The sequence below is a fragment of the Lissotriton helveticus genome, chromosome 2_2 (genome assembly GCF_964261635.1).
Source record: "Lissotriton helveticus chromosome 2_2, aLisHel1.1, whole genome shotgun sequence".
NCBI lineage: Eukaryota > Metazoa > Chordata > Amphibia > Caudata > Salamandridae > Lissotriton > Lissotriton helveticus.
In genome coordinates, this window is record NC_136060.1 from 336,510,957 (window position 1) to 336,524,461 (window position 13,505).

The following is a 13,505-nucleotide window of genomic DNA, read 5'->3' on the forward strand; positions in this document are numbered from 1 at the left end:
GGGCAGGACTTAACACTATCTTAATGTTTACTCAAAACTGGTTAACGGAGAATCATTTCTGCTCAAATCCTCTAAAACGGAATTCCTGCTCATCTCCCCCCGAATCGCATCCCCAAGTTAGACCTCTGGCTGAACCACCTCACTGCTTTCAACTGTACGCCTCTTATCGTAGACGCAGCCAAGTCTCTCTGTTTTACTATGGAGAAGCACCTGATCATGAAAGATCATATCAGCAATGTATGCAAAGGAGCCAGCCATTTGATGAGAACTCTAAGAAATATCAAACCTTTCCTTCCCCAAAATGATTTCAAGCATGTGGTTCAAGGGCTTGAATTGCCGAGGTTAGACTACGGCAGCGCTACCTTCTGTGGCTTTCCCAAATACGTTCTGGCTCCACTAAGGGCTGCACTCAACTCTAGACTGGTTACGGATTCTAAGCGAAAAAAATCATATATCACCAGTCCTTAAATCCCTCAATTGGCATCCCTTCGAAGCACAAATTCAATTAAAGAGTGCGGTTCTCACACACAAAGCCCTTCACCTAAATACTCCTACATACCTTGCAGAAAAAACTGACCTTATCCTGTGGAGTAAGAGCCTCAAGAAGTGCCTCCTTCCTGCTCCTGAAACCTCATATCCTTAAGAAAAAGAGAAGTTGCCACCGAGCTTTCTCCGGAGCCGCCCCTAAGATTTGGAACTCTCTCCCACAGGAAATTGGCAGAATCTCCTAATTGACGGCGTTCAAAGTGGAAGCAAAAAGATTCCTAATGAACAAATTCATACCCTAATAGGGTTAGTCGCACAGGCCCGTTGACATTCCTCCTGCTGACTTTGTTCTTATTCTGTTACAGCTCCCCCCTGAACATTGTGCTTCACCTTGTTACCCCCTACACTTGTTTTATTGTATTACCCTCCTATTTGTATTCTGTAATGTATTCTCTTTCTCTCCCTTAGTCTTTCTGGATAATGCCTCTGATATTTTTTGTCTTCCTCCCTTCATATTTTGAAGCGGTCTGTTATCCCTCGGGATCTTGTTTGCGCTATGAAAAACTTAATAAATAAAATAAATAAATAAATAAATGCATTTTGCTAAATTCACATGCATTGAAAGGATGGCTCTTCAAAGTCCTTGATTAATAACACCAGCTTTCAGGATGAACCTGTTATTTAAAGGCTCTCTTCTGGGACATACACTCATCTGCAGTCCACAGATTTGGATCCTAGCAAAGCTGACTCAGCTTTCCATCTGCCCAAAGATAGAAATGTAGAAGTAATAAATTGGGTGAGTGTAATACCGATTATTTATATCTTTCAGAAATGAAAGGAGGGTGATAAAAAAGTACTGTACTAATGGGTAGTACTATGGAATAAGTAGAATTGTTGGCGAAGTCAGAGGATGACTCGGCATAATAAATTTAAATAAATGTCATATCCCGTTGCCTTGGGTTTAGGCCACCAACAACACCTCATCAGCAGTAGTAACCACTAAATAAATTAAATTACAATACGATATGATACAGTAGTGACAAATAATAGTGTTTCTTGTTGACAATAGATTCAACCGATGTGCTGACCCTCTTCAACAAGAAACTTGTTGACAGTCACTTCAGAAAGTATATTAAGTACAAATAGACTGACATTTTACAATGTCAAAACATGAATAACAGGGCCATTGTAATTTAACTGAAGAATACCAATCCACCATGTCTTGTTGAACCTTGGACAAGTTTGGGGCTTTGAAGTACAAGCGCCACAAAAATAGTATAGTGCAATAAAGTGTACCAGTAGAGTATATTCTCCAGATGTAACATTTCCTTCAGAAACCCGACAATTGTCCATGTCTACCCTGCCCAGGACGGGATCCCAAATTTCAAGTCATACATTAGTCATAAACCTAACCTTTAACTTGTTACGAGACATGGGCAATTGAAGGCTAAGAGTAAGGTAAATGAGGCCAGTCCAAAAGCAACCAGCAGTAGAACTTGCTTAGAGAGACCATTCTAATGAAGAGCATAGTTTTCCAAGACCTTAAACCTTCTTGAAGAACACATCACCATATATGACAGTTTTGAGAGATTGGGGTGAACCACAGACATCCACCTGACCAATATATGACTGCAGCAGAGTGTTGCACTACCTCACAGTGCTCTGAGCATTTCAGTTCCCCAAGAACGGTGTTCTCTAGCAAAGCCTATAGGATCTTTTGAAGTTCTTTTCTGATATACCTTTGCATTTATTTCCACTGTATTAGTTTGAATGATGATTTATTGTATGATACATTTGTTTGTATAATGTGGTTGTATAATATTTATGGGTGTTCAGGGTTTAAATTTGGATCGATCACCTAAACTGATTATGGCACCATGCACAATACGCTGGTCTTTATGAACAATATGAAAGTGATATAATTGAGACTGCCAATTTAGGAATGTTTCAGGACTGATTTAAAAAAAATTATACTAAGAAAGGGATGTATTTCTAGTAGATTGTATTTAATGGATTAATTAATGTATTGTTTTGTATAATTAGATGATGAATGAGGTGTAAATTTGAAGGGGGATATTTACAATATAATGTTGGAGCGCAGTGTTACTCCAAAATTTGTCCCGCCGTTCTCTGCCATTATTTAAACGCAGGGATGCCCCAACATTTTACAAAAATACGGTGCACCCCTGCATCCCTTAGCGCTATAAAGATGGCTAGCACTAGTGCAGGCACCCTTGCACTATGTTGCACGGGCGCCTGAGCTGTAGGGGCTATTGTTTATGTGCAGAAAGCAGGGGCATTTGTTTATGTGCAGAAAGGAACCGCAAAAAAGGGAACCCCCCCTAAAAGGAACTGTGCTGGGATGAGAGGCAGTGTGCTCCCTCTCCCCCTGTGCCCCCTAAAAGGTAACTAAGGTCAGGGAGAAAGGGGGAATAAGGAAAAACAACAGAGCAGATAAAAACTCCCCTATGACCTATATTGCTTCACAAGGCAGATTGTATCTGTAATGGGTATATGCAAAATCACATTAATACAACTAAACATTTGTGAAGTACAAATCTGGTTATTTATTTTATCTTTAAATTATAACTTGTAGTCATTTTTGTTTCCATAATAAATATATCTTTTAAGACATCATGTGACAATATTTGTTTAGATACATTTTTTCTTTTCTATACAAATTGAATCTTCATATTCCTTTAAAAAATATAATAGGAATGTATACACTGATATGTGAACCCACTACAACATAAATAACACTATATCATGAACATCCATACTCATTCATTCAAAACAAACATTCACAATCATTTGAAACACATATACACAGGTCGACACACGTTTCGGAGGGTTGAAACACGATGTAAACCACCTTCTTCAGGACCTTTGCCAAATGGTATAGGTTTCCACACAAACTTTGGAAAGGGGGTACGAGAAAGTCATTGAAACTAATCAGCAACAAACGCGATGTGGATGAAAGTTTTAGAATGGTGCTCTGGGCAAGAAATGCCTATTTTACTGTGGCCATGATCCTCGGGCTATAATAGGAATGTATACACTGATATGTGAACCCCCTACGACATAAATAACACTATATCATGGACAACCATACTCATTCATTCCTTCTTCAGAACCAATTTTAGATGACCGTATACCACAAGGTCTAGCCAGATGAGGTTGACACACATTTCGGTGGGTTGAAACACGATGTAAACCACCTTCTTCAGGACCTTTGCCAAATTGTATTGGTTTCCACACAAACTTTGGAAAGGGGGTACGAGAAAGTCCTTGAAACTAATCAGGAACAAATGCAATGTGGATGAAAGTTTTAGAATGGAGCTCGAGGCAAGAAATGCCTATTTTAATGATCCTCTGGCGATAACTGTCTCCCCCTCTGCCTCCCTCTGTCTCCCTCTCTGTCTTCCTTGGTCTCCGTCCCTCTGTCTCCCTCCCCCTCTCTCTCCCTCTGTTTCTGTCTCCCTCTCTCTCTGTCTCTCTCTGTCTCCTTCTCTCTCTCTGTCTCCCTCTCTCTCTGTCTGTCTCCTTCCCTCTGTCTGTCTAGTCTCCCTCCCTCTGTCTCCCTCCCTCTGTCTCCCACCCTTTGTCTCCCTCCCTCTGTCTGCCTCCCTCTGCCTCCCTCTCTATCCCTCCCTCTGTCTCCGTCCCTCTCTCTCCCTCTCTCTCCCTCTGTCTCCCTCTCTCTCAGTCTCCCTCTATCTCTCTGTGTCTCCCTCTGTCTGTCTTGTCTCCCTCCCTCTGTCTGTCTCCCTCTGTCTTCCTCTGTCTCCCTCTGTCTCCCTCCTTCTATCTCTCTCCCTCTGTCTCCCTCCCTCTATCTCCCTTCCTCTATCTCCCTCTGTCTATCGCCCTCTGTCTGTCACCCTCTGTCACCTCACCCCGCGTGTGTGGCAGCCGGGGCTGAGACAGCTTCCTGGGCTTACACACAGCCGCACCCCAGTACTTCACTTTAAAAGACCATTTACTTGTTAATGAGGCTTTGTTGTATTTCACCTCTTCTTAGCGCCCCTGCATCTCCACTGTGACTATTGCTAGAATCGCCCAACCCCCATAGAGCAGAGTCTGCGGCCGTGTTTGCTGACACGCTTAAAAAACACACACACAAAAAAAACACAGGTACAATGTCTACAAGGTCCGCGGGCCACCAAGGAAGGTTTGCCGGGCCGTACTATGAGTACCCGTGACTTAAAGTAACGTTCTGGTGGCAATATCCCCTTTTAAATATGCCCCAAAAATATGTTAGAAAGGGGAATAGTATAGAAGAGAGTGTTGATATTAGATGGGAGAGTAATTGTATGTATCATCAATCTTTTTAGAGTACCCTCATAAATCTGAATAAGTAACCTCCACTTTGTCCTGATGATGGTCCCCTAAAATATCAGCTGTGGTCTGAAATGTTGACATATGGAATATCTGTAGAGCATCTACTGACACCACAAAGAGTAGATTGGTTTTCTACATCCAAGCACAAGGAGGGTGCCTTCCCTGCAGTGTGTGTTCCCTTCCCCTCGAGCTACCTCATCTTTTTTCATTTTTTTCTTTCAAACTTGTGTCATGTGTAATGTGTTTGTTATTTTTAGAAGGGACATGTGGTGGATTTTATGGGGAGAGGATGTAGCCATATGGCTAGAGCTGTCAAGCTCGAAGCTGGGGAACCGGGTTGGAGTCTCGGCAATGACGCTCAACATCATGTGATTCTGGGCATATCACTTAATCTCCCCGTGCCTAACAAAAATGAATGTGTTCTTCTGTAATGAAACTGGTTCTCATGTTAAGCTTTCTGATACCCCATATCTCAAAAACACAAGACACCCTTCTCAACCTCATCAACAAATGTAATATGATACAACATGTAAGCCAGCAAACACACTCAAAGGCCACATCCTCAATCTCGTCACTAAAAGTCCAATGCAAACCACTCATACTCCGGGCCTGGACTGACCATCTCACTATCCCTGTCCCGATGCTAAGTTTCCTACACATCCTAACCAATCCAGGCCAACACAAAAGTGAAGAACAAAGTTTCAGATCCTTCAAAGACTTCTCCATTGACAAGCAAAAGTATACATGTATTTTTTGCGCTGCCAATGATGGAGCATGGGAAAGACAAGTGTGTGTGAAGCATGAAAACTAACCAACCAAGTGCACATAGAATAGACACCACACATGGGAAAACGAAGTGCTATTCTGCTAAAAATAAATCAAAAGTCATATTAGTATATAGCTGTGATATTGTAGATATAATCAAATAAAACATGTGTATTAGTGCTTAAGTTAGAAGTTTTTTGGCAAAAGAATGCAGATGGTGAGTAAATGATGCATATTCGTGTGCTTTTGCTAGGTAACAACTAACAGGGAAAACATTAGAATGGTAGGAGGTAAACAGAAGGGTTACAATTTTATATCTAACAGCTGCTGTGTTTGGTTTCATATTAGTTCCCATTGAGGCATGTGCGCCTAGTCTGAAAATGGCTGTTTAAACGAAACAATGAAATTGACTCCGGGAAAGATGGCCCCCATGCATGCGCGAGTATGCTAGAAATGAGTCAATGGCCTGTGCTCGGAGCGAGAGATGTCAAGGTCGGCTTGGCCTATGACCGGGAAATGTGCCAAAGGATGCTTGCATTTTAAAGCCTAGGAAAGGAAGACGTTGTTACCTTGTTATGAATAAAAGAAACAAGGACTGAACGACAATTGAAAACTTGGACAATCAACTCATGAGAAAGTATTGGGAATGACAGGGCAAAAATTGAGAACTGGTTTTGACAAGGAGGACATGAGGTGTTCATCACCACCCCTCTAATGGACCAATGAAAAATGAGTGCGGACCCTGAAAGTTTCAATTTTAGGTTAGATAGTTAGTGAAAAGGGTATAAAAGAGCTTGCGCACAATAGGGAAAAAAGTTGGTTCCGTGGATTTTATTTCGCACCCCGACATTCTGTCTGTCCGAACAATTTAATGGTGCAAAAAGACTTTGAATTATTTTTAGACTTTACATTTTGATGGGGAAAGAGAGCGAATGCAGAGATCTATGTCGGGAGGGAGATATCGAGGAGGTTAGAAAGACAGTCAGCTTGGGAACCTGTTCTATACAATTCTGTCATCTTCCTATTGTTAATATGCTTTCTAATTTTTCATGTCTTGAATGAATTTCATAAATGCTTAAAATTTGCGTTTGTCTAGAGAAAATGCTTTTTCTTTCCTAATGAATTTAGATAAACTTCTGTAAAATGTAAACTTGAATCTGTTTTTATTTAGAATAAAAGTCATGACAAATTAAATATTGAAATTATGGGAATAATTTGATTGAGCTGGTCTTAATCGCCATCAGCTGACTTCTACTAGTTTGTCCATCGACCTAATAGCGGAGTGGTTGCTGAGAAAATTTGATATGTACATAAATGTATATAATGTATGAAATTTAAAGTCTAGGTTAATGAGGTATCCTGCTATCCAGCAGCTCGCCTTCTTTTCCACTGTTTCAGGAGTAGTCTGATGTGTGGATGTGTGACTCGCTGCGCTATGGGCCCCATCGGTGTGTAAAGTAAAGTTGTTCCTGGGTTGAGTGGGATGAGATTTGAGGGTTGTTGGGGAGCCGTGCTGGATCACCAACCCCATGTCTGATGCCAATGGACTTCTGAATGACTTTAGTTCATATTTTAGAAAACTATGTGAATGAACATTCTACGTTCCAATTAAAAAACAAAAGTGCAAGGCAAAATCTTCCTCACTCTGTTAATCTAAGACCTTGCAGACAGCCAATTAAATTCATTCTCATAACCAAGTTATGGAGTTTTCATCTGATGGAAATTAACTATATGCTTTTGCATACGCTGTGCAGTCATTCATGTTTACAGACAAGAAATAATACATAAATTTTCAATAGCAAGGAAAGCACAGCACTTGACTTACCTCAGGTAGAATATCTCTGATTTTGTATAAGTAAAGAGAGCAGCAAAACATCTATAGGTAGGAATTCACTTTTGAAAGTACAGCTTTTCTCTACCACACAATGGTTTGCTCTAATTGCACTTTGGCCAAGGGCTTGTAACTTATAAACCTTCTGAACTTTTTTGGTCCAATTTCTATATGTAAATGGACCACTTAATAAACTAGTCTTAAACTATCGAATCTCTAAACCATGTTGGTTATTTTTAAATAAGCATCCTAATTGGAGTTATTTTTAAATAAGCATCCTAATGTGGAGTGGTGTGGCTCACTGGTTAGAGGCGGCAGACCCGGGAGCAGAAGTCAGCCTGGGACCAGGGTTCAATTCCTGATGCGGCAGGGTCGTGGACCAGGGTCAGCGGACTCGACAATTCTCGCCTCTCTGCCTACTCTAACCTGGGGTCCCACTCGGCAACATTGGGCATTAATCTCCACAACGGCCCCATCAACGCTGGGGATGCCTGGCTCCACCTTGGGGATTCCCAGTAGGGACCATCCCACAGGGAAAGCCAGGACGGGTTCCCCAGCGGTATACAGCGCCGGGACGCCCCTTTGCTGGGGCAGCTGTGCGCTTTACAAGTATACGACATTTACCATTTACGACATTCAATTGCAGGTACTTTCACAACTGTACTTCAGATGGTATTCAACTAAAATATGTTTGCTATTTTATCTCTATATTGGTATGGACATAATATTATTGATCTCACAGTGGTTATATTTTGCACCTAACAAAAGCAGTTGCAGAGCTTGGTGAAGTTGACAAAGAGATGGATAAAGTTACTAAAACTGAGACTTGACTCAAGTATCTGTCAATAGATAGATTTCTATTAACATATAATGAACTGGTATTAAATTACTATGCAAATATAGAAAGCAAATGGGAGTTCATTTGATCAGTTTTTAATATATACCCCAGAGTACGAGGTGTGACCTTGTGATATTTTTCACTTGCATCTTGCGTCTTCCCATAACAAGCAAAAATTCTATAATTGATACCTGTACATATTTAAGTTTTCGACATGCTGGATTCGTGTTGAAATCTTGACTTTTGTACCCCTTTTCAATTGTTGGGAGAAAAAACAATTGATGTCCATTTGATTTTAGAGTTCTCAGGAAAACTGTGTTAAAAGTGTTAACACATAGGCTCTCATTTCGATGACGGTGGGACCACTACCGTCTAGCCGTCGGTGTCGGTCCCACTACCATCAGACCCTGTGGGTCCGCCTGCCACATATTGATGGCAGTTGGATGGTGGGTGGTCAGAGAGACCAACCTCCACGGATCCGACTGCAATCCCTAGAATGGTGGCGGTGCCTGCTAGGGATTACAATGTCCCTTCCAGCCGGCCGTTTCATGGCAGTAAACTCCCCATGAAAAGGCAGCTGGAAAGTGACTTGGGCCCCCTAACAGAGCCCCCTTCCCTCTTTGGCCTCCGCTGTGGGCCCTGGGGACCCTAAATATCCCTGCACCATGTGGCAGGCACCGCACAGAGTGCAGAGATATGTGCAATGTGTTTATTTTGCAATACAAAATATACAGATTGCAACCGCCTTGAGTACAGTCGCATCCTAATCCCGATGGCGGAACCGCTTACAACTACTCGGGTGGTCCTGTTACTAACTCTATCATAATCAGGCCCTAAGATGTGAGAACACTCTCACAAGGAAATAGTGTCAGTCTTTCATCATAGCTACTCTTGTGTAATAAAATTTGACACACCCCTAGTGTGTGATGAGGCGGTAGCGGGCTCCTGCGAAGTGGTGGCGGGCAGTGGTGGGCAGCGGTGCCAGGGTTTGGAGGTCAGGTCGAGCTGGAGAGTACTCAGGGGCAGTGGCTTATCAACTTTCAGTACAGCTAGTACATGAATCTCTTTCGGCTGCAGTCAGTCAGCCTTAAATACGTGTATAAATAGCAACTGGGAAGGAGTTACTGTTAATATCTATTTCAGTGACTGTCATCTGTGTCTTGCGGCTGCTGCCATTACCCATATGCAATGACAGATGTTAGTTTCAGTGTTGCATCGGGCAGCAGAAAATGAACGAAACAGAGTAGCTTCAGGCAAAACATTTGTACTAAAAATAATCATGTAAGAAATGCTTATGATGTATTCAGAAGATTCAGAAGATAAATATATATTTTTTTTAATAAAAGGTAGTTGTTTAAAAAAAGTAAGTCTTCAGACCTGTCATAGTAAATCTAGATCAAGCCTAATATTGTGAATTTACTCTTTGAAAAATGTGTTTTCTACACAGGATATTCCCCATGGCATACTATAAAAAGTGAAATCAATAGACAATTGATTCTCTCGATTGATTTAAAGTTACTTAAGATGTTCTCGCCATGCCCCTTCCTCAGTTGTGACAGTTCTTTCCACAGGCCTGATCTAAAAACTCAGTTGCTGCTCTGATGATTTATCTACCTACTTTCTCGTATCCCCTCTTCATCCCTTCCCCTACAACCTACCTCCAAACTCTCTGGGTTATTTTCTTACTATTGGTACACTTGATGTTTTCTGTACTTGTATTCTCTTCCACAGTATGTAGTTATTTTTATAACGTACAGAGCTTTACTACCATTCTGAAAAGACTCACTTCAGAAAATAACTATAAAAAATAAATGCATAAAGAAATTAATAAATAAATCTCAAGTCAAAATTATTAATGCTTGACTAGAAAGTAGGATGCCTAGGAGGAGGTTGCAGAAAAGGAAGAAGAGAGGAGCATTAGAGGAGTAAGTTGCCCCTACTCCTCAAAAAAATCTTTGTGAATCATGCCCATCCAACACATTTGTATACAGTGCACATGATTGGAACATATACTTTATGAGATTTGGCTTTAGACATGCCTATTAATGTTCTCCACTGACTGGGGACACAATTTAAGTAGCCCAAAATTACTGTAACAGCTATATTACATGCATCGTCTTTATCATCCTAACAGAAAGGACGTCTTAACTGCGATCCAACGTTTGAACTAGAAGAAATGATACTAGAGTCCAAACCACTCCATAAAAAGAAGAAACGACTAGCTAAGAACAAATCCAGAGATGGATCTAAAGAGAGCTGCCCTTTGGTAAGAATGAGAATGCTTTGGTGTTACATTTATCATAAGTTTAATGCAATTATGTGTTACAATTTGTACTGTACTATCTTTAGCAGCCACAATGAGGAAAGACACACGTCTGAACAGGAGAAGAAAATATTTCACTTGAAGCAAGTTCAAATTTTGTATTTCCCTACAAGTCAATTTAAGGGTACACCAGACACATACACACACACAAAACACATTGTTACTCCTGAGACACACACATAGAATTACACACATAATCACACATCAACACACACATTATTATTATTATTATTATTATTGTTAATATTATTATTTATTACATTTGTAAGGCGCAACAGCTACCCAAAAAGGGTTTCCCGGCTCCGACCAGACAAAGAATAGGAAGTAGCTTAATGAATATTGGTTGCAAAGCCAGGTGTTTAAGGATTTGCAAAATTGGACAAACACCATTTCATTCCAAATTGAAGTGGGAAAGGAGTTCCATAGGGAGGAACCGAGATATGCAAATGATCGTCCGAGGTAGTTTAACTCTCTGCACAGTAAATTTCCCATGAGAAGATGAGCGAAGGCAGCGAGGAGGCACATAGGGGCAGACCACAGACTGCAGATACTTAGGGGCCACACCTGTTTTTATTTTAAACATGAAGCTCAGGGCTTAGAACTTAATACGGTTCTCCACCTTGACCCAATGCAGGTCCCGCAGGTGACTGGAAACAGAGCTAGCTCTAGGAACCCGGCAAAGTAGTCTTGAAGTCAAGTTCTGAACCATCTGTAACCTGCGAGTCACCACATTTCTGGCTCCCAGATAAAGAATGTTACTGTAGTCCAGTCTAGAGGTGACAAGCGACTGGACTACTGTTCTCTGGGCAGGATCTGGCAACATCCAAATGATCTTTTTTTAGCCATTTCAGGATGGTAAAGAATGTGGCGGCTACCTTAACAGCTTGTTGTTGCAGAGTTAGTGAATCAACAATGATGACACACAAGTTACGAACTTGGCTGGAGGACTGAGGAAGGGCACCCATCTCACTAGGCCAATGTTGGGGCCCGCAGAGATCCTTGTTTTTTCCTGAGACCAAAACCTTGGTCTTCTCTCCGTTGAGCTTAAGGTAATTGGCCTGCATCCAATTTTACCCAAGCCCAACTGGAGGAGGGAAGTCTCAGCTGCAGTCTCCACTGACAGAGAGAAGATAATCTGGGAGTCGTCCGCGTAGGAGAACAGGGACAGCCCAGCATCTTCAGCAACACAAAATCAGCAAGAAAATGACACTAAAAAGCATGTTTTTTTCAATAGGTGCGACTGATGCTCAACACATCTAAAATAACCAGCAGAATATGATCAAAACAGCACAGATACACGACGCGAACAACAAGAACAAAATGAACATTTCTGACTAGGTTTGAAATATCAGCTAAAAATCGATCACCCTATCCTCTATGTGCTATGCTAGGAGAGCATTGAAAGTAGAATAACAATGAGATTTTCTCAGGTAGGATGAGTGCACTGCATACCTTATTTACAGCAAAATGCTGTTTTTGTCAGGAGTCAGGAAGGCTGTGTCCCCTGCAAAGCAAATACGCCTCAGCATCACCATTAACTCCTCCCAGGCTCGATATCAGCTTTCAGTAGAAAGTGTGATACAGCCTTAGCATCTCAGGCATACAGGTTCGTCTTCTGGTCTGGCAGTATCTTGTTCACAGTAATCTGGGCAAAGGACCTCTCCTGATAGGTGGTCAAGTGGCAGTCCATATATACTGTATCTTACCTGAGATGGAATTTGTAATGTCACCTTTGGAATGTATGACAGAACCAATAAGCTTCAAGATGCTAGTTTAGGATGCATTTCTTTATACCTATGTGGTGAAAATATGGCAATTCACACTACACTGTTTTGGTCATTATTCTCTGTCTGACTTTGAATTTGAGATAACAAGGCTCTTGTTGCAGACTGATGTAGCATCAGGTGTTTTGTTTATGTCTATATCTAAATGACTTGACACTTTGACGGTTCTTGGATAGATGAGGATAGACGACAGCTGAGTTAGAGGCAGACATGTTCTTGGTTTTGCAGAAATACAGAAAATGGAGTTGCAGTCTATTTAAAAATGTTGAGGCCTACCTGGAATGGATTCAGGCCTTATACCTTTATGTCTGTTTCACAGGATTACTGAAGTGATGTAAAGGGCTATTTGAAAAGGCTAACTTTCAGTGTTGTTCCAGAATCGCTTAAGAGCAAGCAGATTAGGGTTGCTTAATGTCAGATTGAGGCTATGTGTGTAGTTGATATATGGTCATTATAAGTATTTTGGGTCACATCCAGCATTTTCTGTGAATATGGTGTAGTGAAGCCTGACCTTTATTCTTTGCCCCAACAAGAGTTAGCCTAAGTAAACCATGGTGATGAAGGATGATTTCTTTTAGTTGATGCACCCGTATTGTAGCAAGTGTGTCTTTTCTGCATGTTCACCCCAGACTTTTAACTTTCTTCTGGCCCCTATTTAAGTTAGTATTAGGACTCAATGACTTGAGACAGTGCTTTTCACTGCCACAGCATGCAGGTTTGTATCCAAAAATGGGGTTGGTAAAATTGGTTTTAGCCACTTGATCTATTTAACTTTCCTGTAAGTCCATAGTACATGGTGCAGAAAATACACAATGGAATGGGAGTCATATGTGGGCTGCAGTGTACATTTATATAACTGCCATATATGACAATAATATATGTCTTCTCAAATCACTTCTAGGAGTGTAAATCAAGTCTCTAATATTAAACAGGTAAATCTAAGCAATTTTAAGGCAGGTTAAACACAGTATTCAAGCGTAAATGAAATAAAACATATAGTTCCTTTTCTTTTGATTGTGTTTCTTTTATGTAGAAACAGAAGGTTTATCCGAGGAAAATGTTCAAATTCACAAAATCCAAGCATAAGGTACAGAGTTCTTCAGTTACAATTAAGTATAAAATCCCAATGCATTTCGG

At 41.0% G+C, this 13,505-nt stretch overlaps 1 protein-coding gene across 1 annotated transcript in view; it reads left to right on the top strand.

Annotated features, from left to right (window-relative positions):
• Positions 1-13,505, top strand: part of STK32B (serine/threonine kinase 32B) — a 1,644,519-nt gene that overhangs the window by 1,385,446 nt on the left and 245,568 nt on the right. The window contains exon 10 of the mRNA XM_078678995.1: positions 10,396-10,527. Within this exon, the coding sequence (XP_078535121.1) occupies positions 10,396-10,527 (132 nt within the window). The remainder of the gene's footprint in view (positions 1-10,395; positions 10,528-13,505) is intronic.